Genomic DNA, 23758 nt, shown 5'->3' on the forward strand with positions numbered 1-23758 from the left:
AAAGGTTCTATGGTGTGGGCAACGCCTACTTGGATATTGCTATTGGTATACTCTTTGTGCTAGCCGTCCATTACCATTCGCTCGGTCGTAAATTAAATACATATCCGCATATTCGTGATTCGTGAAATCTAACATGTTGTTTGCGAATGAAACTTATCGACTATCAATTTTGTACTGCTCTTTAATGAATATAAGCTGCTTTTATATTCTTCGAACCATCAATTCTGCAGTGATCGCAGCTTTTGTATTCCTCCAACGCATGGAAAATTAGATACGAGGAAACTTCTTTTTCTCGACTACCTTGTTCCAAATCCTTGCATTCTCTTCGCAGGCTAATTGTCTCTTCGATCTTTGTTTTTACGATTTTCACAGAAAAAACGTCTCCTGCGACCGTATGTTTTTCGACAATTTTTAATCTCGTTAATACCTACTATCACTTCTCTAAATTTACCTTTCGAATTTGGCAACACCCTCTGTAAACATCGGTACCGATGTTGCAGCGATGTTTCCTGGCAAACATTTTACTTTTTCATGAATATCTTAAAACTTCCTCAATTTTCACACTACAGACTTATATCAAATAAACAAGTATAAAATTCCTTATATTTTTAAGCTTTTATTTTTCTTAAAGTTTTAATATTTTTGCAGATAAGTGTTCTAAACTACTTTTTCGTTTTCAATAATTTACGACCCCCTGGTTCATCAAATCGGCATGTTACTTACATGAAAAATAGCCTTCAAGAATGTGCTTTCACTTTTAAAAAACCATAGTTGAAACACCTTTTGGTATTTTTTTATTAATTTTTTACAGTTTCCAAAAGTTCGCCGACTCCTTATATTTTTGCGATTGTCACCCCCTAAACGTCGTTTGGGACCCCATGTTGTATGGTGATTCTTTGTCCTCTTGATGCCTAGTATCACCCTTCTGAATTTGTTGGTCGAATTCGGCAACACCCTGTATATGTATTGCCTTTTTAAAATATTTTTTATCTAATTATAAACATGCAAATCAGTAAATAAATGCTGAAATTGTTTGTTGGAAAAAGATTAAAAACCTTAAGATATAAACAAGTCGCATTTGTTCTATCCAATAATATGACGAGTTTGTGATGACGAATTAATGTGACTCAACAAATAATATATTTAAGAATTAAAAAGAAAAAATCTTCAAGAACGTTTGAAGAATCTCTATTCAGCCTATACTTTGCCAGAGCTTAATTTAAATTTAATAGATTTTATAATTGCCAATGTTGAGATTTAATTTACGAAAGACCAGTCGACAGAAGATATTCGACGGATTTATAATATACACCACATGCAATATGCTCAATTTTATCAGAATGAAATTTTGAGGATAAATTTTCCCTTGGTGGAAGTGCAGTTAGCAGATTTCAAGCCTCCATTCAGAATATCGTAATTAACTGCAAATTCCCTGGGCATACCTGTTACATTGTTCCAAAATTTGTTGCATTATTGCTTCACTTCTATCTGTTGGCTATTCGATTTGATTACGTGAAAGATAACTGGTAAACAGTGAACGATCAAATTACATATGTTGCGAAATAAATATTTCAAGATCATTGCCTTAAATTAACACAATTGACAAATAAATACTATAAAATATAATAATGACTATCGAATACATAATTGTTCATCATTTGTTATTTTTTATATAAATTTCACAGTAAGAAAATATTTATTGCTTTTCTTTGTTTAAAATTTCGCTTATTCTGAGAAACATTGGCATGTTGCTTTGCAAAGTGAAGCAATGGAATTTTTAATGAGAAAATGGAAACTGTATGATAATTTTTCCTCCCTCCATTTTTTCAATCGCATATCTGAAGCCTTCATTCGCTTTTCTGAAATTGCATTTTAAATTTTTAGTAAGAAGGTGCTGTCTGCTAACGTGAAACCAAATCATATGAACGAAAACGAAAGAATCATTTGAAATATTAAGCATTATTTGAACTGTAATAATGCTAATTGTAATTTCATATCTCTAATGGCTGTTGACATGCCATTCACCCTTAGTTTATATTACTTTGATAATTTAGATTTACAAATAAAAATAATTTGCTCAAACCTGTAGTGCTTAATTTAAAAAGTCAAATAAGCTTTGCCTGGATTTGAATACTTCCAGGTTTCAGTATTCTTAAAATTAAAATACTAATATGAAAATATTTACATCACAAGAAATTGCGTGCTACATTGAAATAAAATGTAAAACTCTTATTAGAAATATTTTATATTTAAAACATTTACTAAAAAATAATTATTTTATTATTTCAAGGAATATAGAAAGGGGTAGTTTAGGGTAAGTCCTGTATGGAAGAAACACTAGGGGGCGGAACTGGTAATTTTGACGCCTGAGCTGTCACGCCTTTCTCCAATGGAGGGCGTTTAATGCATGACGTCTTATTTAGTATACACCAGGCCTGCAGATCTTTAGTAAAATAGGAGTTCGAATCATGAGTCCGATACCTTATCACTAGGGCCCAAAATAAAAGGGGGAGTAAAAAAAATGCGATAAAATTTCTTTTGAAGTGAAATTTTAAATTATATATTCTTGATCAATGAAGATTGTGCAAACATCTCATCCACAACATGATTGTATTGTCAACCACTTTGTACCTTCATGATATTTGGATTCCACGTGTCTTTTTATAATTCGTACAGGATTCTAAATTTTTACCAAACCATTTCTCCTTCATATCATTAAGAAAGAGAGACAGAATTAAAAGAACAAATTCCAGAATAAGTTTATTAATTGCCGACCATTTTTTAATTTCTATCTTATTGAAATACATATTTATTTAAAATGATGGTTTGCTGAAGAAGTAGAGAAAAACATGTTTTATTCCTCCGAAATACGTGATTTGTTTTAAGAAAAAAGATGACATTATCGCTTACTTTATATTAAATTGGTATAGAAAAAAAATTCAATGGCTCTACAGAAGTCGCTTGCTTATTAGAAAAGGAATTGAAATTCAGACAATAGAATTCGTGATCTCAAAGAGCACAATTTCAAGAATGAAATCATATAATCTTCTTAATATTCATCTGCTTTATTTGCGAGATGGAAATTCTAATAAATCTTTTAATATTACAGATCCGGATAAGCTATGAACATGCATGGCTAGTACGTGTGTTGATCTCCTTAGCCTGTAGATTGCGGAGCTTGGTATCTTACCAACCCTCTCCTTATCGCGACTGATTTGACTCACAATGAGAAGGCGAAACCGGTAAGTGTACTATCGCATATTATGTAACAATTTTTTGCTGAGGAAAATGGGGAAAGTATTTCGCAGGAATCTCTATTTTAATAGAAAATTTTGACAATTCATCAATCCGTAATCTATAAGTAAACTAGGAGGATAGTTCGCATTTCTTTTCTATTTCTATAATATGATATTTTTTGCTTTAAATTTCATCCTGAAGAGAAAAAAGAATGATGTATACATTTTGAGCTTATTCCCGTTTGACGTAACCATGATCTTGCTTATCTACTATGCGCTTGACGCAGTACAGTCAAAGTTGGCTCTTCGGCCAATATAACCCAACCAATCAATCATCCAGTTTGGCGAACTACATACGAAACTTCATACAATGTCTATAATGGTGGCGCCAAGATCACAGATAGCCAACCACTTAGCTAACTTTATTCAAAATTCATTGTAAAACTATAAATCTGGTTATAAAATTGGATGTCAAGTTTTATTGTTTTAGAAAACAATAAAACATGCAATATTTCCGACTTATTGTATTCAAATGCACATGGACATGCATAGCGTCATAATTCTTGACTGATGATGACTTCCCGCTGATGGATTTCATCCAAAAGTTGATACAAATCTATAAAATGAATAGTAAAACTACACGTCTAAAATCGTTCATCTACATTTCACCGTTTTAGGATTATTTTTTTCACAGACAGATAGACATAATTCCAAAAAGTGCATTTTACAAATCCATAAAAGTATAAGATATGGTGATCATCGGAATATTGAAGTCAAATATTTTGACACTTATAATAGTATTTCTTTGCACACAAGAATATAAAGAAAAGAAATATTTTAGATGAATTATGTATAGCTTTATTATTTGCCAGACAGGATAATATTATCGTTCAGCTGGTGTACGTCTATAATATTCGTTGAATGTAGACCCAAAAGATGAAGAATGGAAGTTTATATTAAGATTATTCCAACAGTAAAAGCATGACAGGATAGCACTTGTAGAACTTTGTCGACAGCGAATCGCTAATTAAATAACAATAGAGGCCCTACAAATAGCACCCAATATCTAACAGTTCACCTGCTCTAGCTACGAGCAAATTCCTGAGAGATTAAATAATCTAAACACCTCGGGTATATATAACTTGTCGGCTATGCTTGACGTCACGCGGAATTCTTCAAAAGAATCTTTAGATCTCTGTTACTAAGCGAGTCATAATTCTTGCATTTGAAAGAACCTTCATTTTTGTCTGAAGTCGCCAAATGGTACCCAAATTTGGGGCCATTGGCATCCATTAAGAATATCTATTAATCTCTCTTTCCTACAATAAGACTAACATGCCAAGGAAAACGGTGTTACAGATTCGTAACAATATACCGGATTTAATTTATTTAATTCAACCACATCACTTGTATATTTCATGAATTTCTTGTTAAATGTATTTCTAAGAAACGTTAAACATAATCGAAAATAATAAACAAATATCAAAAGGTATTGTAAATTCTCTTTAGTTGAAAGAAATGTATATAAAATATTGAAACCTCTCCAAATATTTTCTAATACCCCTGAAAACTAAACTAAATTTATTTCGAGCAAATCCTTCATACTTCCTCAACTTCTTCAGTAGAACCTTCCATTCTTTGTATCCGTGAAATAAAACTGAATAAAAATCATCGATTTTACATAAACTTTCCAAACAGGTCAATGTACATTTTAAGACTGTCATGAAAGGAATTCTATTTACTGGAACGGAAAATCAAAATTTAGAAAACGATAATAATATTGATGCTCTTTTAGCAGTCGGTATGAATGTAAAGAATTTCAAGCTCTATTTGGCATAGAATACTTGTATTTTAACAATCTCAGTGTGCCTATTTATTGTTGAGTTTTCTGTACAAAGCTGGAAAGGAAAACCTTGATTCAAGGATATAACGATATTGAATATAAAAAGGGTAAAAACGAAGTAAAAATTTCTATGACTTATACTTTTTTGTTTTATGTTCCGAAAGAAGTATTAAAATCTCCACTAAAAGAAACCCCAAATATTTTTTCAAGCATTTGGGATTTATATAATAGATAGTTTTCTTTCATCTATTTATATGGAGATGTAAAAATTGACATATTTTGAAATGCTTTTATTTAACTCCTAATGTTTCATGCTTGTAAGGATGAAAGTTTAGAACAGATAGCTTCCTAATATAGGAGACTCCTCCATGGCAAGAAATTTCTTTGAAGCTATTAATTAATATAATAATATAATTTAAAATATATTGATTTTTGCATTACATAATAATATTTTGACATGAATGATGAAATAGGTCAAGGATTAGGAAATTGAAACTAAAAATAATGGTGTTTTAATTACCATTTGATTAATGTAGTAGAAAATAGAAAATAATATATTTTGTAAAACTGAAAGCAATTTTTTAAATAAATAAAGAAACAGACAAATTTTTCAGGAATATTTCAGGATTCTGAAATATTCCTGAAAGTTAAATTACATTATAAATATGATTAAAATTCCAATCTATTTAGAATATTTCTAATAAATATTTAGCACCTTTTTGTTTTGTTTTGATATCTATATTTTGATTTTAAAAGCATGCATTTATAAAAGAAACTAATTAAAGAATATATATATATATATATATATATATATATATATAGTAAAAAGAAAAGAACTGAAAAATTAATTCGTAAAATTGGAATGTTACAAACGCGAAATAGAATATCTTTTGTTCTATAGAATATTAAATATATAGAATATTGTACAAATTAAAATATTTATTCTTGTAAATATAGAATATTAATAGAAGGTAATTTTTTTCAAAATGACACTTTATATAGAATCTGGATATAAACTTGATCTGGTAGATTTGGTGTAGTGGTTTGCATGAGGATTTGCAGCCCCATATTTCTTTCACGAATAAGTTTCATGTGTTTATTCATTACTAGCCGCCTTTGGCGACCAGCCGGTTCGCCAATCTTAATGTTCGTTAAAATTTTAATAATTAAATATTTTATGCAATTTCTACTTTAATAGCTTCTTCATCAAAATATTTTAAAACTTCAAATTTTGATTATCATATAATTCATTCATAATATTATAAAGGCCTTCAGTCATAACGTAATATGTATCTCTCTCATTTTCTGTTAGCACCCGTAGAATTTATGCTTTAAATTAAAGTGGAAAGAATTTATCTTCAATTAATATAATAATATTTTTTACTGAAACAAAGCATTTTTTTATAATCTGATTACTGAAAATAGAGTCACTCAGCGTTTAAACTTTATGGGCACTAAAGAATATTTTTTTAAATTTATGTAATATCTCAAGAGTTGGTCAACAAAATTTTCTTAGATTCATCATGAGCAGATCGATTCATTAACAATGTTTAAATTTAAATGCATCAAACACTAAGAAAATAAAACGAATCGTTTAAAATAAATGGTTGAAAACAGGTTTTAAAAAAACTACTTAAAAAACGTTGTACTTAAAACTATAAGCATATACATGTTGTCATGGCAACAATCAGAACAGAATGCGCATGCGTGAATTTTCTTCGCCGGTTACGTAACGCAAATACGTGATTTTTTCTACGCCAGTTGGGGTAACGCTATGCGGATTAGAAATTTTTAATTTCTTTTATTCTGTTTTATTTTAATTCAAAAGTACTTCAGAATGAATCTGAAAGATTGATTCATTAACAATGTTTAATTTTAAATGCATCAAACATTAAGAAAATAAGCAGAACCGATTGAAATAATCCGCCGAAAAATTTTAACCCTAGCCTCATTACTGTTGGGAGAAAAAAACAACGGAAGCCTTTCTCGTTTGGCGCTGGGGATAATGGAAGATTTTTTTGGCGGAAAAGTTGGCAGTGGGGAAAATGGAAGATTCTTTTGGCGGGAAAGTTAGTTTTTAATTAATAATTAAAATTCTAATTAAAATTTCAAAAAAAGGGACCCCAGGTGCACATTCCCGACCTCTAAGGTATACATGTACCAAATTTGATAGCTGTATGTCAAATGACCTGGCCTGTAGAGCGCCAACACACACACACACACACACACACACACACACACATTGAGCTTTATTATAAGTATAGATTGTCATACTGAAACGAATATCGTGAAAAATAAAAAAGGGAAAATTAGAAAATAATATATATATATATATATATATATATATATATATATATATATATATATATATATATATATATATATATATATATATATATATATATATATATATATATATATATATATATATATATATATATATATATATATATATATATATATATATATATATATATATATATATTCTTCTTTTTTCGAATTTTTTATTCCCTATCTTCGTGGATGTCTTTATAATAGCAGGTTTCCCAATGAAATAAACTTTACTTTAAATTTTGATGATTTGAACAATCACAACTAGACAGAAGCAACTGGCTCCAAACAAATAAAGGAAAACAAATTAAAATGGTGTCTTTTTTGTGAAAACTAGAGGTTGATTTATCAACTCGTGCGCAGCACTCTTGAAAGCCATGTTAGGACTCTAATCATTGATAACAAAAAAAAAAAAATATATATCAATATTTAGTTTAAACGTAAAATGTAAAAACAACAGCATCTAAGTATTAGAGACTTGATGAGAAATTCAGTCCTATTTCTAAAATCCAAAATTATCTGAGTCTTTCGGAAGTAGCAAACACAATCTTAATACTTTTCCTGCAACTCAGATACCTCGTTTTGGGGGAGATCCAGAAACAAACTTTGTTTATTTTTGCTTTGGCGGTTGTTTTATAGGAGATAAAATCGTTTTGTTTTCCTAATTTATCGATTATATATAACCTAATTTTCTTGTTCTTATTTTGTGTCGTCTAAGAGAATTTGTTTTGCTCTGAATGTTCCCTCTCCAAGTGGGTACTTAAGCTGGGGGATTCATTTTCAAAAATAGACAATTTATACTTCTAATTTGTAATGTTTACAGAAGAGTCACTTTTTTGCCCGATTAATAATTTTTTTTGCTGTTGCATGGAATGAGGAGATTCGCCTCTATTAGATACATGAGGAGGTTATTTCATTTTTTATTCTCTGTTCTGAATCCAAATAGTTTTTCTATGTTTTGTCTATTTATACTACGGGAAAATCTCAATTTTCATTTCTGCTTAAAAAGTAACGAAATTTATTAATCAAACTTTTCGGAAATAAGACTTCATATTTGCTATTTTCACAAAATATTAATTAATGTATATATTCCTAATCTGTATCATTCACTTTATCTTAATTATTGTTGGGAAAAATATACCCGATATATTTGGAAGTGAGAAAATCAGAAGCCAATTTTAAGTAATTCAAGTCCTGCATTCATACAAAACTCTATTATTCGTCTCTTCCCAAATATTTTCACATTCAATGGACTGAAAAGATTTCGAAAGATTATTTTTATTTGCTCCATTCCACAAATTTGAAAGAGATCATTTAAACACGGAGCAACTTTCGTTTTTGCATTGCTGATAATACTTTTTATTCTTTTCACAATATTGAACCTTCGGTGATGTGTCGTGGTGAATGGTTGATAAGAATTTCAATGAAATGTTTTGCGTATCTTGAGCCTCTCAGCAAAATAATTTGAAGTTGAAGCAAAAGACAATAAAAATATTTCTGTATTTATAAACAAAAAAAACTTATATTATTCTTACACTGCTTACAGTGCTATTACATTATTTACAATGCTTAAAAGTGTATGCAATTTTAAGTTTTTTTTTTTTTTTTTTTTTTTTTTTTTTTTGTTATGACTTGGCTGCTTCGGTCACTAATGCAGTGACTCCTAGTTGCAAGTACAAAAAGAATTCAAAATTTTATAAAAACCATACTTCAGATCATGCTGGTAAAAATCCGAAACCTTATTCGAAACATAAGCCGAATCTTCAGATCTTGATCATCAAAAAGGGGAATGCAACAATGAAAAGGATTTGAGTTTCACTTCAAAAAGGAAAAATATTGTTGTAAAATGCGTTAATGTAATATAAAAATGGATTAAAAACGGAAAATAAAATGTTATAATTTTCGGAAGTTATCATGGATAAACTCTAAAAATTCTCTTCATTTCTAATGAATTAAAATTTCAAAAAAATCGCTCCGGATCGCACATTACCATCTTCCAAGTTTATATGTGCAAGTTCCGTAGGCCTAGGTCAAATGGTTTGCCTTTTGAGAAACAACATGCACACAGAAACACAAACACACACACGCTCATTTTTATAATGAGCTGAGATTTTCAAACATTAAGAACTTAAGAACCAATACTTCTATTCGTGATAATGGTAATAATTTCACTTTTTCATATATTAAGAACCAATACTTCTATTCGTGATAATGGAAATAATTTCCTTTTTTCCCTAAGCCATCTAAATATCAGGTGTCTTCTAAATAGTATTAAAAAAAGTTATAAAAATACATCCATTTAAAGACAAGCTCTGGATATTACCATTTGAAACTGTGATACTTTGATACCACTATATGCTTCACTATTAATACTATTTGAAACACTGTAGGGATAATATTTTTCCTATTCAAGAAACTCTGAATAGGTTGATTCAGAAATGCTTCGTCATTTGACGATGCTTCAAAATTACAAGATTCCCCATAAAAAAGTTTTATTTGAAATGGAAAGTTAATTTAACACTTGAAATGAAGTTATATTCAAATCTAATTCTTAAAAGTTTTTTGTAGGCGCATTTATAGTTTCTTCTTATAACATAAAAAATATTACATAATATTTTAAAATATTGTGTGAAATACAAATTTGAGCTTTAAAACTTTAAAAAATATATATATCGTTGCGAGTGAAAGTGCAGAAGCAACTGAATTTAAACGCAAAGAATTTAGTCGACTGACTCGAGCTCAAATTTTAAAAGAATTCTTTTCTACGTGAAGCGAAAATCTTCGTTTTGGTCAGTCTGTCAAATACGCTATAGTAGGTAAATTACTATTCATTTTATATTTTCTCTGCTATGTTATGCGAGGTAAAAATTCATTTCTTCTAGGCCAAAAAACTCTGCAATTTCTTGTTTTAAAATGTTTCCTGTGTTGTTTCTTTTCTTTATTTGCATCTGCTTGAAGCAAAGCAGTTTTTAATATATTTTCGACGTTGGCAAAAAGCAAGAAAAAAATCAATACCTTTGTTAAAAGATACTTTTAAAAGCAGGAGAGGAAATCGATTGCCTAACATTCAACTGAAGACTCACATTCCGTTGTTCTTTGTTTCTTGATCTGTAATATTCCATTCAATTTCTTGGCAAAATTACCTTTTCCTAGCGACGCATAGTATCATATTTCATTTTCGGAGATTCCAAGCTGAACGTAAAAAGAAGAGAGAATTTTGGACATGACTTTAGTCCATTATTTTGATATCGTTCTAAGGACAAAATCGAATCATTCATCAGTGTTTGAGACGAATTCTTTTTGGTCTAAAAATTGAGAGAAAGTTTATTTTCAGAAGCCAAACTTTTTTATCATTTTCGTTATTTTAATGGAATATAAAATCCAGAATATTTGGACTTTGAAGTAGGATTAATGAATGCAAAAATTCTGTGCTCGGTTCGAAACCAAATAGTTTAACTGTACTGGCATAAATTTTAAATTGTTTAATCGACAATTCAAAAAAGTATAAATAATGATTTCTGCTTCATAAAATAAATATTCAAAGCATAGAAAAAATCGTCAAAAAGTTTCATTCGAGATATTATCAACCTCCCTAAGCACATTTTTGGTATTATGCGCGTGAACTCGTCTGAACTAAAATAATGAAATTTGGTCAAGACGAAATTATCAAATTTGGAATGACATACATTCTGTCTTGCATTTAGAGTACGATACTAAGAAACTATTATATAAAATTTTGTCAGCAAAAGTTCGCATGCATGGAAACACAATAACTCCTATACGTTCTGTATGTGATACTACTATGTCAAATTTGAGTTCAAAATGTGTGCGTCTAATTGATTAGCAAAGATGCTAAATTAAGATCCGTCAATAGTTTTTATTAATACCATACAAGGACTTGTTCAAGATTCGTAATTATATGAAACTCGGGAAACTACTTCTGTTATCTAGTTTGAAGTCACGTTTCGTAACTGTTTGGATAAAATTTCAGTTATTATTTAAAAATTGGAAAATTCTATTGAATCATTTTATAATACTACCAAACTATTATCACAAAAATATGTCGATCATGGTTTTTCTAAAACCTTTTTTGTACGAATGCAAAGCACTGAGATCACTAGAAAGATATGAATGCAGAATTTCAAATTGTTTCTTATGATCGAATCTATGCATATTAGCTCACATTATCTGCTTTTAGCGACAAAAACAGACGATAAAATGCAAATTAGCTAGCTTCCATGAATATTTCATTAAAATTTCTAATTTTGATGTGATTTTTAATATCTCTTGTGCAGTTTCGTCTCTACGTTAAAGGAACAAATCTCAACATCAAATCTCTCATACTGATTTGATGTTGAGATTTGAACATCAAATCAATACATACTGCTACTGATAATAAATACATAAGGCTACTGACAGAAATAGAGTTCATGGCACTTTTACTTTGAATTTTGAAAGGCAACACTAAGTTTACAATTAAGATTTCCATATCTTACAATATGTCTTCCAAATGATCTCCAAATCTCAAATAGTCTAAATTTCTGCAAATATTCATACTTTTTTCTAACATTAGTTTATTATTTTATCAGATGAATTTTATTGATTGTTTAAACTTCTTTCTCAGTTGGTTAAAACATTTTTTTTTATTAAATACAGGCGAAATTTTAAAAAGTTACTTAATCTGAGCATTTTTAGGTACTTTCCATTTTGAAGGGATCCAAAATGAAGGGATTTGTATTGTATCATTAGTTAATTTCCTTGATATTAGAAATAAACGGAATGTGTGCGGAATAGTGCATTGGTATTTGAATTTGGTGTTAACTTCGCAAATTTAGAAACGTAAAGCTATTGAAAAAAAAATGTTATAATCAATTTTATTAACGTACAGCAAAAATCCCCAGTGAATATTATAATATCACTTTTTAATGAATCCATTTAAATTGCTGCAAAATCAATATGCCGATAATCCTTGCATTATGAAATCCCTGATACGATTTGATTCAAGCAGATTATTCGATATTGTTACGAAAAATGTGTTCCCAAGAATACTTTAATGCTACTACAAAAATACTTAAAGATATATTGAAGAACACTTTTTCATTTTTATCATTTCTCATATGAGAGATAGATCAATTGAAAATATTAGAAAATATTATTTTATTCCAATATTAAACATCAAAATTTTGATGCATGTGTCCAAAAAAGTTGGAATTACAAGTTGGCGATAGATCATTCTACGAATAAGATAACTCAAAAATGCAACGAGATCGAAGAATGAAATTAGGTATGCGGCTTTTATCCGTCAAATTTTTTATAAATTCCAACAACAAGAAGTCTATATGTCTTACCATTCACGTTGAGGTAATCATAATAATTCAGATGGGAAAAATTTAATATATAGTTCTAAATTTTTGAGGTATTTTAAATTTCGGAGTCAATTTATAAAAGCACTGACTGTTTGTCTGCTTATTCATAAGTATTTCAATTACAAAATTAATTGCATTCATTGTTCGTTTCTTAATGAATTTTAAAATGTGTTAACAATTCTTCAGAAGAAAACAATAAAATTAAAATTTTTAAAGATACATTTTTATTAATTTATTAGGAGGCAGAAAATATTTTTTCGAATCAAAAATATCGCTTCAAAACAAAGTCGTGAAACATGAAATACTCAAAGTAAGAAATTTCAGCCGATATACATATGAAATCTCATGCAAAATGAAATGTGAAAAACACTTGAGAAGACTCACAATATTGTGCCGACTGTCCGCCATCTTGTAAGAGACTTGGAGGGTTGCAATAAAAAAATTACATTTGGTGAGAACTTTGGTGCCCCGACATTCATTTGAAGTCTAACCAAATATTTTAGTTTACCTAGAACATTTGCAACAGATCTTAGGTTTTTACTGATTTTATTTTCATCTTCATATTTTTTACCAAAATATTTCCTACATTTATATATGCTAATAAAATTTTGTATTTGAAATGCTTTTTATACTTATTATTATTATTTGCTTTATTTGCTTACAGTATAACAGTGTATTTTATTCAAAATCAGAAAATATTTTTGGCATATTTCTAACTGGAACATGAAATCAGATTTTATAGCATCTGATCGTTATCCAAAACAAATAATTATATATTTCTTTCGTTTATAACGTCATTTCAATGAAAGTATTTCAACTTAATATTCTTTTACTGGAATTTAAGTTTAAGATAATAAAAAAAATTTTTATATAAGAAAATTACTAAAGAATTTCAATATAGATTTTTCTTTCTATGAAACTTCCTAACTGTTGAATAAGAAAAGAAAAAAAAAAATCTTTTTTTTAACTCACTGTGACCATGTTGAGGCTAGCAAATTCCTCTCTGTCTGTCTAGTTGGTGCAATAAAAACAAGATACTCTCTTCCCAGGGTAAACAACGATTTTGGCAAACTTTCACCTCGTTATAGCATTTGCCGATAAAATGCTTTTCGCAAGATATTTCTAGTAGAGAAAGCGAGATGTGAAGACCTGTAGCCTGTTACAATGCCGAGAAAACAGTTAACTATATCTTTCATCTGGCACCATGCCAGATATTCAAGGCACCGAGGAAAGACAGAAAAATTTCAGAATAGAAGGGCGCTGAGCTTTGAGAGAAAACTCTCATCGCACTGGAGTGAACGGGGATTATCACTAATTCCTAAACAACCTTAGATAATTGAGATTCAGTCTAGTGACTGAAGAAATCCACTGAAACAAGTCGTGCAATGGGAAACGGCGATTCAAAAAAATAAATAAATAAAATAAACATACACACATTGCAGGGTTATTATTATTATTATTTTGAATTTATAGTGAGAAAAATTCTGTCTCAGTATCTCATTTTCTGTGAAAAAAATACTTTTTTTTTCCTTGTTGAATGAATTTCCATAATTTCTCAGTAAGCAAAGGTTTAAACTTCTTGAAAACTTGTCATACTCCAATATCTGTGCACAAACAACTGAAATATTAGAGCATTTTTTCTAACAAATTTCGTTTTAATATTCATCCAGTATTTAATATGTATTTCCTCCGTCTGTTTTTAGTCTTTAATTTAATATCCATTATTATAAATATGGATATTAAATTTAAAATGGATTATTAAAATAACTTTTTTTCAAAAATCCAATACAGTGGTGTCATCATATGAAATCAATATTTAATTCTTTTTATTGTTTAATCAATAATTAAGTCTTAAGATGTTAAACGAATATATTGTAGTCGAATACACTAACTTGCAAAATCTGAAAATTCTAATAAATCAAGAAATAAATTAAAAATAAATATAAAAATGTCAACAGGAAATTAAGCAAACAAAGGTTTAAAAGTCTATTCTATTTTAGAACAATCTATTTATTTTATGAAAGGTTATCACCTTCAAATCAAAGAAGCATATATTTACTAAGCGATGATGTGGATAATAAATCAAATCAATGGGATTGGCATCTCGAAAATTTCTCATATAGTCTCTAACAACTGTATTTATATGTTATTGACCACATTCCATTTGAGACCCATAGTTGCGACAGAGCCTATCATAGTACGATCATGGGCGATTGATCGCTGGGATGTGGTTAAAACAAAATGTGACATAAAACTATATTCTAATCACAAAATCTCATACCAAATTTAAGTCATTGGGTTTTTGAATTATTGTTTTTACAAGCATTAAAATGCACTAATGAACAAACGGTCAGGCCTCTGAAGGATTGGAAAAAAATTTAATACGAAACTACTTTTCAAATTCTAAAACTTTGTACCACATTTCATCAACATAGATCTTTAGGTTTTGAAATTATCATGCTCACTTGCTCTCAAATACACTCACTTCCTGTGAATGGATTTCCTTCAAAATTCGACAGACGTCTACAAATTTGTCGTCAAATCTATATGCCAATTTTCTTCCACTGAACTGGAAGCACTTTTGAATTATATCCACATAAAGACATCATTTCAAAAATGCGTTTTGCGGAGTGGTCTGAAATGTGGCAGCAATTGGTCAAAATATTGAATTCGATTACAGTACTTTCTCTTTGTATGTCAGAAAGTAAAAATGGTACGTTTGTAAAACATTGATAAGTGAAAAAAGATTAAATTTCTCTGTTTTTTTACTTCACAGGTTATACAAATTATACATTCGCATTGAGGTTAAATAACTCATTTTCTGAATTAGGTATGTACATTCCTTTGGAAAAAGACTTTAAAATGTCTTTCAATCGTGAAACTGCTTAAAAAATGATGAAATGTCAATTTCTGTTCATCATACCATCATTTAAGCAAACCAAGTTCTAGTCTTTAACTACTCATTTTATTTATTACTAGCCACCTTTGGCGACCAGCCGGTTCGCCAATCTTAATGCTCGTTAAAATTTCAATAAATAAATATTTTATGCAATTCCAACTTTAATAGATTCTTCAGCAACATATTTTAAAACTTCAAATTTTGATAATCATAAAAGTCACTCATAATATTATAAAGGCCTTCAGTCATAACGTGATATGTATCTCTCTAATTTTCTGTTACCCCTCGTAGAATTTATGCTTTAAATTAAAGTGTAAATGATTAATCTGCAATTAATATAATAATATTTTTTACTGAAACAAAGCATTTTTTTTAATAATATGATTACTGATAATAGAGTCATTGAGCGTTTAAACTTTATGGGCACTAAAGAATATCTTTCTTAATTTATGTAATATCTCAAGAATTTGTCAACAAAATTTTCTCAGATTCATCATGAACAGATCGATTCATTAACAATGTTTCATTTTAAATGCATCAAACACTAAGAAAATAAAATGAATCGTTTAAAATAATCGGTCTAAAACAGGTTTAAAAAAACTACTTAAAAAACGATGTACTTAAAACTATAAGCATATACAAAAAATATATAACTAACATAAATACAATTTAATTACAAAAGCATGCAACTAACCTAAAAATAATTTAAATCATTGAAAACAGGTTAAAAAAAACTACCTAAAAAACGATGTACTTAAAACTATAAGAATATACAAAAAATATATAACTAACATAAATACATTTTACTTGCAAAAGCATGCAACTAACCTAAAAATAATTTAAATCGTCCGTTGATAGTGGTTGTCATGACAACAATCTGAAGAATGCGCGTGCGTGAATTTTCTTCGCCAGTTAGGTAACGCAAATGCGTGAATTTTTCTACGCCAATTAGGGTAACGCTATGCAGATTACACATTTTTAATTTCCTTTATTTTGTGTTATTTTAATTCAAAAGTACTTCAGAATGAATGTGAAACATGGATTAATTAACAATGTTTAATTTTAAATGCATAAAACATTAAGAAAATAAACAGAATCGTCTGAAATAATCCGTCGAAAAATGTTAACCCTGGCCTCATTACTGTTGGGAGAAAAAAACAACTGAAGCCTTACTCATTTGGCGGTTGGGAAAATGGAAGATTTTTTTTGGCGGAAAAGTTGGCGGTGGAGAAAATGGAAGATTTTTTGGCGGGAAAGTTAGTTTTTAATTAATAATTAAAATTCTAATTATAATTTCAAAAAAAGTGACCCCAGGTGCACATTCCCGACCTCTAAGGTATACATGTACCAAATTTGATAGCTGTATATCAAATGACCTGGCCTGTAGAGCGCCAACACACACACACATTGAGCTTTATTTTAAGTATAGATTATACACACGACTCACCTACGTATATTACAAAACATTTTTAATAAATTCCAATATGGAAGAAAGATTTCAAACATGTCCTTGCTTCGGAAACTATTATGAATTTCCTTCGACTGAAAACGGAATCAATATAAAATAATAGCAAAGAAACTTTTTCTGAATCTCTTTCTTAAGAAAAAAAAAGGCAGTTGATATTTATAAATACATTTCTTGATGCCGAAATCATTTTTTCAATACTGCTTGAAATCTGTGGAATATGTTGAAATGAGCTTTTGTCAATAACGTTATTCTATATAAGTGGATTGATTACAAACGCTAACATTTTCCCAAAAATATCAACTAGCGGGAGTGCTCTCCTCGACATCGAGAGAGAGAAATCGAAAAAACCTTTTTTCAATTAGAATCACAACTATTGGTAAATAATAAACTGAATAAAAGAAAAAAAATCTTTAAAGGATAAAGCTTAGCACTCACTCCCAGAGTTTGCATTTTGAAATTTCTCTTTAGACCAAAGAACAATCATTTTTGTTTCTTAATAATCCTAAGCTCTTGACCACAGCTACTTAGCCCTTTCATAACTAAATCTTCCTTTTAGAAGTAAGGGATTTCTTATGTCACAGCTCCTTTCTAGTCCGTTTATTTAACAATATAAATGAAAGTACAGCGACGTTTTCTTCTGTACAAAATGCTTACTCATAGTTGAAAGAAAACAATTCGTGTTCAGGGAAAAAAGGGACAAAAATAAAAGGGATCAAAATTTTCTGTGAGCCTCTGGACTGTACGAATTATCGAAGCAAATACTCAGATGAAAAATGGTGAACTGTCATTATTAATGCAGTTCATCTGGAAATGTGAACCGCGAATGATCAACTATGTTATACAGCAACTTGACATTTTGCACGAACAATGAAATTTATTCAAACATGTTCATTGCTCTATACTTTACTTTTACCTTTTACTCTTCATTAGATGACCACTTCTATTTAAGAAATGTTTCTTCATTGATTAAAATAATTGTCGTTAGAACATCCAATCCTTCTTCATTTTATCCTATCAATTTCCAAACAGGATCTATGGGCTTAATTGGTTAAAATAAGGTGTTGGATGATAAGAGGTTCAAGAATATATGACATTCAATCTATTGTCTTGATTCAAGATTTCGAAAATGTTGTCGGGAAATTCGGAGACCAATCCTAATATAAGGCGGATGGCACTTGATTTTCTCTTTGATTTGGTACTTCAGTTGACATAAGAATATCAAAAAACGTTCATTATTATAGAAACGAACTTTTTTATTAATGATATTAACCTCAACGAATACGTTTTGTAAAATTGTTTTACTTTGTTTGTTTATTCATATTTGATAAATCTTGAGTAAAAAGGTGGGAAACAAGGAAAAGAGATCAATGTCATTCTAGTAATGAATGGCCTCCGGAATTTGTGGTCATCTTCCAGTAGTGTGAAGTATTGAGAACTGAAGGATACAGCATTGGGAACGACCCAAAATGTTTACTTTGTTTGCATTATCCATTTCAAAGCATCTAATACTTGAACATTCATAAGCATAATACATGAACATTCTTAGCAAAAGTGACAGCTATCTTTTCAGAATTACGTAAACAAGTAAAAATTAAATTTCCCTTTTCTTAACGAAAAACACCGGCATAATATCTCTCGCAAGTTCTTTAGTTTTTTAATGTAACTTTAATGCAAATGCTTTGATTTGATAAATCCATAATGACTTGATTTAAAATATTCCATAATTTATCAGAATTAATCATCATCATGCATTAGAAATATGATTTTTTCCATAGATGGATAGAAGATATTTGCGTCAATGTTAAGCAAATATTTATGCAAGCTTTGCTTTAATTCTATGCGATTTTATAAAACCTGAGTAATTATGATTCTGATTTTAAGGTCAATTAACTCTGAGTTATAATAAATCAAATTTCTTATGCCATAGGAATGTACAGTTTGAGTGATCGGGATGCATCTATGTAAATTAGAACAAAATATACATGCACTAATTAAAGTATAAAAGAAGAGACTGCATGGAACGATTGAGAGTTATATGAAATGAATCATTCCAAGAGAGAACGAAGAAAACATTTTTATTCTTTTAAAGATTTTTATCTCGTTTTTTTTTATTATTATTCATTTTTTACTTTGAAAAAATATTTGTCACACTTTTTTAATTCCTTTTTGTGTCGGTAAGACAAGAAAAATGATCAGTGTCTTATTTTGAATCTGTTTCTTGACTGGATACTACTTTCTTATTTTGAATTCTAACAATTATTTTACTATCTGTTGATGCGTTCTCATTAAAATTTTAATAATTGTTTATAATTTTTTGCTCTAACATAGAAATTGTATTGCTCCGTTTTCCCTTTAAAACCATAATGTTTGCAGAAAAATGATCCCACCCAGTTCTGACACTATTAAATCATGATCGATTCCGACATCTCGAATAATTGCATAAGATGTGTAAGCGAGAGATATCTTTTCAATATATGGGCCATATTTCTATAATAAGAAAGGAAAACTTCTGATTGGAAAACAAGAACTTTTTGAGGGGCAGTCCTTATTTTGTGATCAGAGTTTCTGAAGTTACGAGTGTTGAAAAATACTATGGTATTAGGAAACAAATCGTGGAGAAAATATTTCAATAGAAGTGTCAAGCCCGTCATTCTGCCTCGAAAATGCTATCACTGTGTGGTTTATTAATGGTAACTGATACCCGGGGCCAAACATGTCGTCATTATTGGCTTAGCAAGTGCTCGGGGTGTAGTATGATTTTTTCGCCCTCTCATGAAATGGCATACGCATACTAAGATTGCATCTATATCTCATCTTGCTCTAGCTCTCTGTGATAGTAATACGTGTATTAAATGAAGCAAAACAAGATTTTTATTGGATTGGCTTTCTTGCTAGAATTTCTACCAAATTTTTCTTTGTCTTTTTCCAAAATTTAATGGAAAATAGATGTGTTTTCTTCCAGTTTGGTACCTTTATTAAAAATGAACCTATATCCAATCTCCATGTATTTGAATGAAAACTGATTTGATGAGATGATTACCTTTCACTTTTATTTGATCTGAATTTATTATGACAGTCCACGAAATCAATCTCAAACATAGATTAAAAATCTATCTACTATGATGACACAGGCACTTCTTCCTGTTATTGCTTGTTTTCAATATTTTGTAGTAATAAGTCAATTGATTTTGATACTGGTACTTTTTTCAAGATGTAGATTTCAGTTACATGAGTTTTTACTTTTGTAAATGACGATATATAGATTGTTCATTAATTATTGTCGGGGTTTCCGTACCTCATAACTTTCGAATAAAAAATATTATGCAAAAACCGATTACGTATTCGTAAATTACAACTCAAAGAATTTTATTAATGATATTAAAGTGTAAAGGTTGCACAATTTGCACTTTGTAGGCATTCAACTGAAGGCGATTATGTATTCGTAAATACGCTGAACAAATTTTGACTCGAATTGAGGATGGTGAAAATTACCTTCGGAAATGGTTCTTCAGTGACGAATCCACTTTTCATGTGTCAAAAAAAGTGAATAAACATAACTGTAGAATATGGGGCTCGGAGAACCCGCACGATTATCAAAAGTCAAAATTTGTTCAGCGAATTTACGAATACATAATCGCCTTCAGCTGAATGCATACAAAGTGCAAATTGTGCAAGCTTTACGCTTTAATATCAGTAATAAAATTCTTTGAGTTGTAATTTACGAATACGTAATCGGTGTTTGCGTAATATTTTTTATTCGAAAGTTATGAGGTACGGAAACCCCGACAATAATTAATGAACACCCTATACTTTTCTTTTTGTCAATAACATTGCTGAGGATTAAAATACTTCCATGCATAACATTTTTAATATGTTTTTGGTAAATTATTATAATGCACATCATCTTCATCACTTAATTGGCTGTTCTTGGACACTGTGAACTAACGATAAATTGAAGCTGAAGATTTTGCAGTGTATTTCAGTTATTTTAATGTTAAATATCATCTACTCATTACTTCAAATCGATCAAAAATTTCCTAAAAGATATGAAAGAAATTTCAAAAAATAATGGAAGTGTAAATCGGAATCTTATAATTCAAAATCGTCCGTATTACATTTTTTTTTTGAACAATTGAAGAATAAATTGCAGTAAAATTTTGAATTTTAAGATGGTATTAAAATGTTTCTAATAAAAGAATTGCTCTAAATTGAATATTTAATTGATTTTTCCACTTTGGAAAGTTTTTACTCTCTTCTTAACGAACTTACTCTCGTCCTAAAGAATAATTGTGCAAAATTTGATACAAATCGGCCCTATCATGGAGATGTGGGCATACATAAATAGTCACAATGACTACTATTTATACTGAGATTATTCTTTCGTAAACGATAAGATATTATTGCTGAAATGAGAAAAAAAGTGTACGAAAATGTATGGGTGAAACCGGTACAGATTCAATAGTTAGTGGGTTGTGTTTCAGACTCATTGTGCATTTTTGTTTCCAGTTCTTAACTTAAATTCAACTAAAACTTTTCTTCTTGGGATGAAGAAAGTATTACAGGCCAAGAACTGACCACAAATGGCTGTCAAATAGAGTACAGAACAAAATGACCTGACCAATTACGAGCTACTACCAATGTCTGCGGAATTTCCTACGCGATTAAGAAAAAATAAAAATAAAATCGGGAAAAAATACATAGCTGCCATTCCGTGAAGGACAGACAGATTTCTTTTTGCATCATTTGTTGGTTCTGTGGTATCTTGTTGATTTTTCTTTTTTATTCTCTTTTTCTGGAATCCGTTTGAAGAGTGAATTCCGATAATGTTGCAGGAGAATGCCTCTTCTACCTGGTAACGGGAATTCCTAAGTGTAAAAAGTATAGAAATTCGTCTCGCAAACTTTTCTTTTGAGTTAACTATCAAAATTAGTAACTATGGTTGTTTCCATTTAAATTATAGTATAAAAGAAAAAAAAATGTTTGTTTCTTAAGTGTTATTTTTGAAAAGAACAAAGAAAATTGACAAATATGAGGCAAACTTTTATAGCCTTAACAAGACTTCTTAACTCTTTAATCTGCGAATTTCTTTAGACTCCTAAATAAAAATCACGTCTTTTTGGATTATTATTTTAATTTATATATGAATGTAAAACGCACCTGATTCTGAGAAGAAACAAATTATTTTAGAATTTTATTCATAGGAAAATAAACCTTCAAAATGAATATAATATAACTTGGTGAAGAAATTTCAAATGACCTTAATTCAACTCTCGTCAAAAAGAACAGATAACCAGAATCCATCTCTTAAAAAATGACAAATATCATGAATTCAAGTCCTCCTCTATAACCACGTTGATAGAATACCGGCTTCGAATAAATGGTACGGGAACTTGTGCATATTATCATCGCATATATAGGCGTGACTCACATTAAATCTGCTATTGGCATCCTAACTTTTGGATGGCATAGACAACAATGTGCCAACCTTTCATCTTTTAATAACACATTTTGAGATCCATCCAAAAATATATGTCGTATAGTTTCAAAACTAAACGTTAAACTAACTAATCAATTCTATGGCATCTGGTTGATGTCAAATTCCAAACAGCTCTAGCTTTGCCTCCAATCGGGATGTTAATATAAATAAACTAAACCAATGCCAAATTGTGTGTTAAAGCTGCAAATTCTGCAAATCATGATCAATAAAGTGTTTCTAAACCAAGAAATTCGGAAATTAACTGTGGTCAAATCTTTTTATATAAATTTTGTATTCCTCTTAGTGCCATATAAACGAGATAGTTTCGAAATTACTGAAAATCGCAGTCGTAAATCAGAATCTGGCTGAAATTGATCCTTGTAATCAAATAATAATAAATGCAATTTACTAAAATTTGAATAATCTGTCTTCGCTTCCGTGAAACCAAATTTGGCTAAGATTTTATTGCTACTGATTGTTAGGATCATAGTTTAAGTGAATAAAACAATTAATTTTATCATACTTACGCCTTATTAGATTAAATTTGAATCGTATTTTATGGAATGAAATCTCGACAAATATTTCATCCCTTGTTTCATGTCATTATTTTTATCAAGTATTATTCGGTGAAATGCTCTAAAATATTCGTTTATAAGAGTAAATTATGTAATAAATATCTTTATTACTTAAGTTTTTGCGAAAGGATCGAGTATGGAGAAGAGTGGGTCGATTATAATCATACATAGGAAGCTCTCAAGTAACAAACTCTAAATATCTTTGAGATTTACCATTTGTATAAAAAATACAATCAAGGCATATTTTTGTGGGAATCTGGAAAATAAAATAACAGTAATCTATAGTGGTCAGTTCGATGATAAAAATACTTTTGATGCTAAATTCATTTGTCCATATTTCCCAATTTGGGGGTACAAAACATGCATACCATACGATTATGCATCATGGTGAAGATTCATTGAATAACAATTTTAGATAAAATTAAAGAACTCAGTACAAACATTTCGCCAATATCTGCTAAATCGTGCCAAACGGCATAAAACTCACCAAATATTAACTAAAAAAATGCAATTAGTTACCATATTTGACAACTTATCGCTTTAAAAAAATTACAGTTTGACGAT

The 23758-nt window shown here is 29.5% G+C and overlaps 1 protein-coding gene across 2 annotated transcripts in view; it reads left to right on the forward strand.

The window, feature by feature from the left end:
* The window catches only part of LOC129960161 (protein O-mannosyl-transferase TMTC2-like), a 923323-nt gene that overhangs the window by 132753 nt on the left and 766812 nt on the right, over positions 1–23758 (forward strand). For both annotated transcript variants that reach the window (XM_056073352.1, XM_056073353.1), the window contains exon 3: positions 3110–3242. In XM_056073352.1, the coding sequence (XP_055929327.1) occupies positions 3226–3242 (17 nt within the window). In that variant the 5' untranslated portion in view covers positions 3110–3225. The remainder of the gene's footprint in view (positions 1–3109; positions 3243–23758) is intronic.

The sequence above is a fragment of the Argiope bruennichi genome, chromosome X2 (genome assembly GCF_947563725.1).
Source record: "Argiope bruennichi chromosome X2, qqArgBrue1.1, whole genome shotgun sequence".
Lineage (NCBI taxonomy): Eukaryota > Metazoa > Arthropoda > Arachnida > Araneae > Araneidae > Argiope > Argiope bruennichi.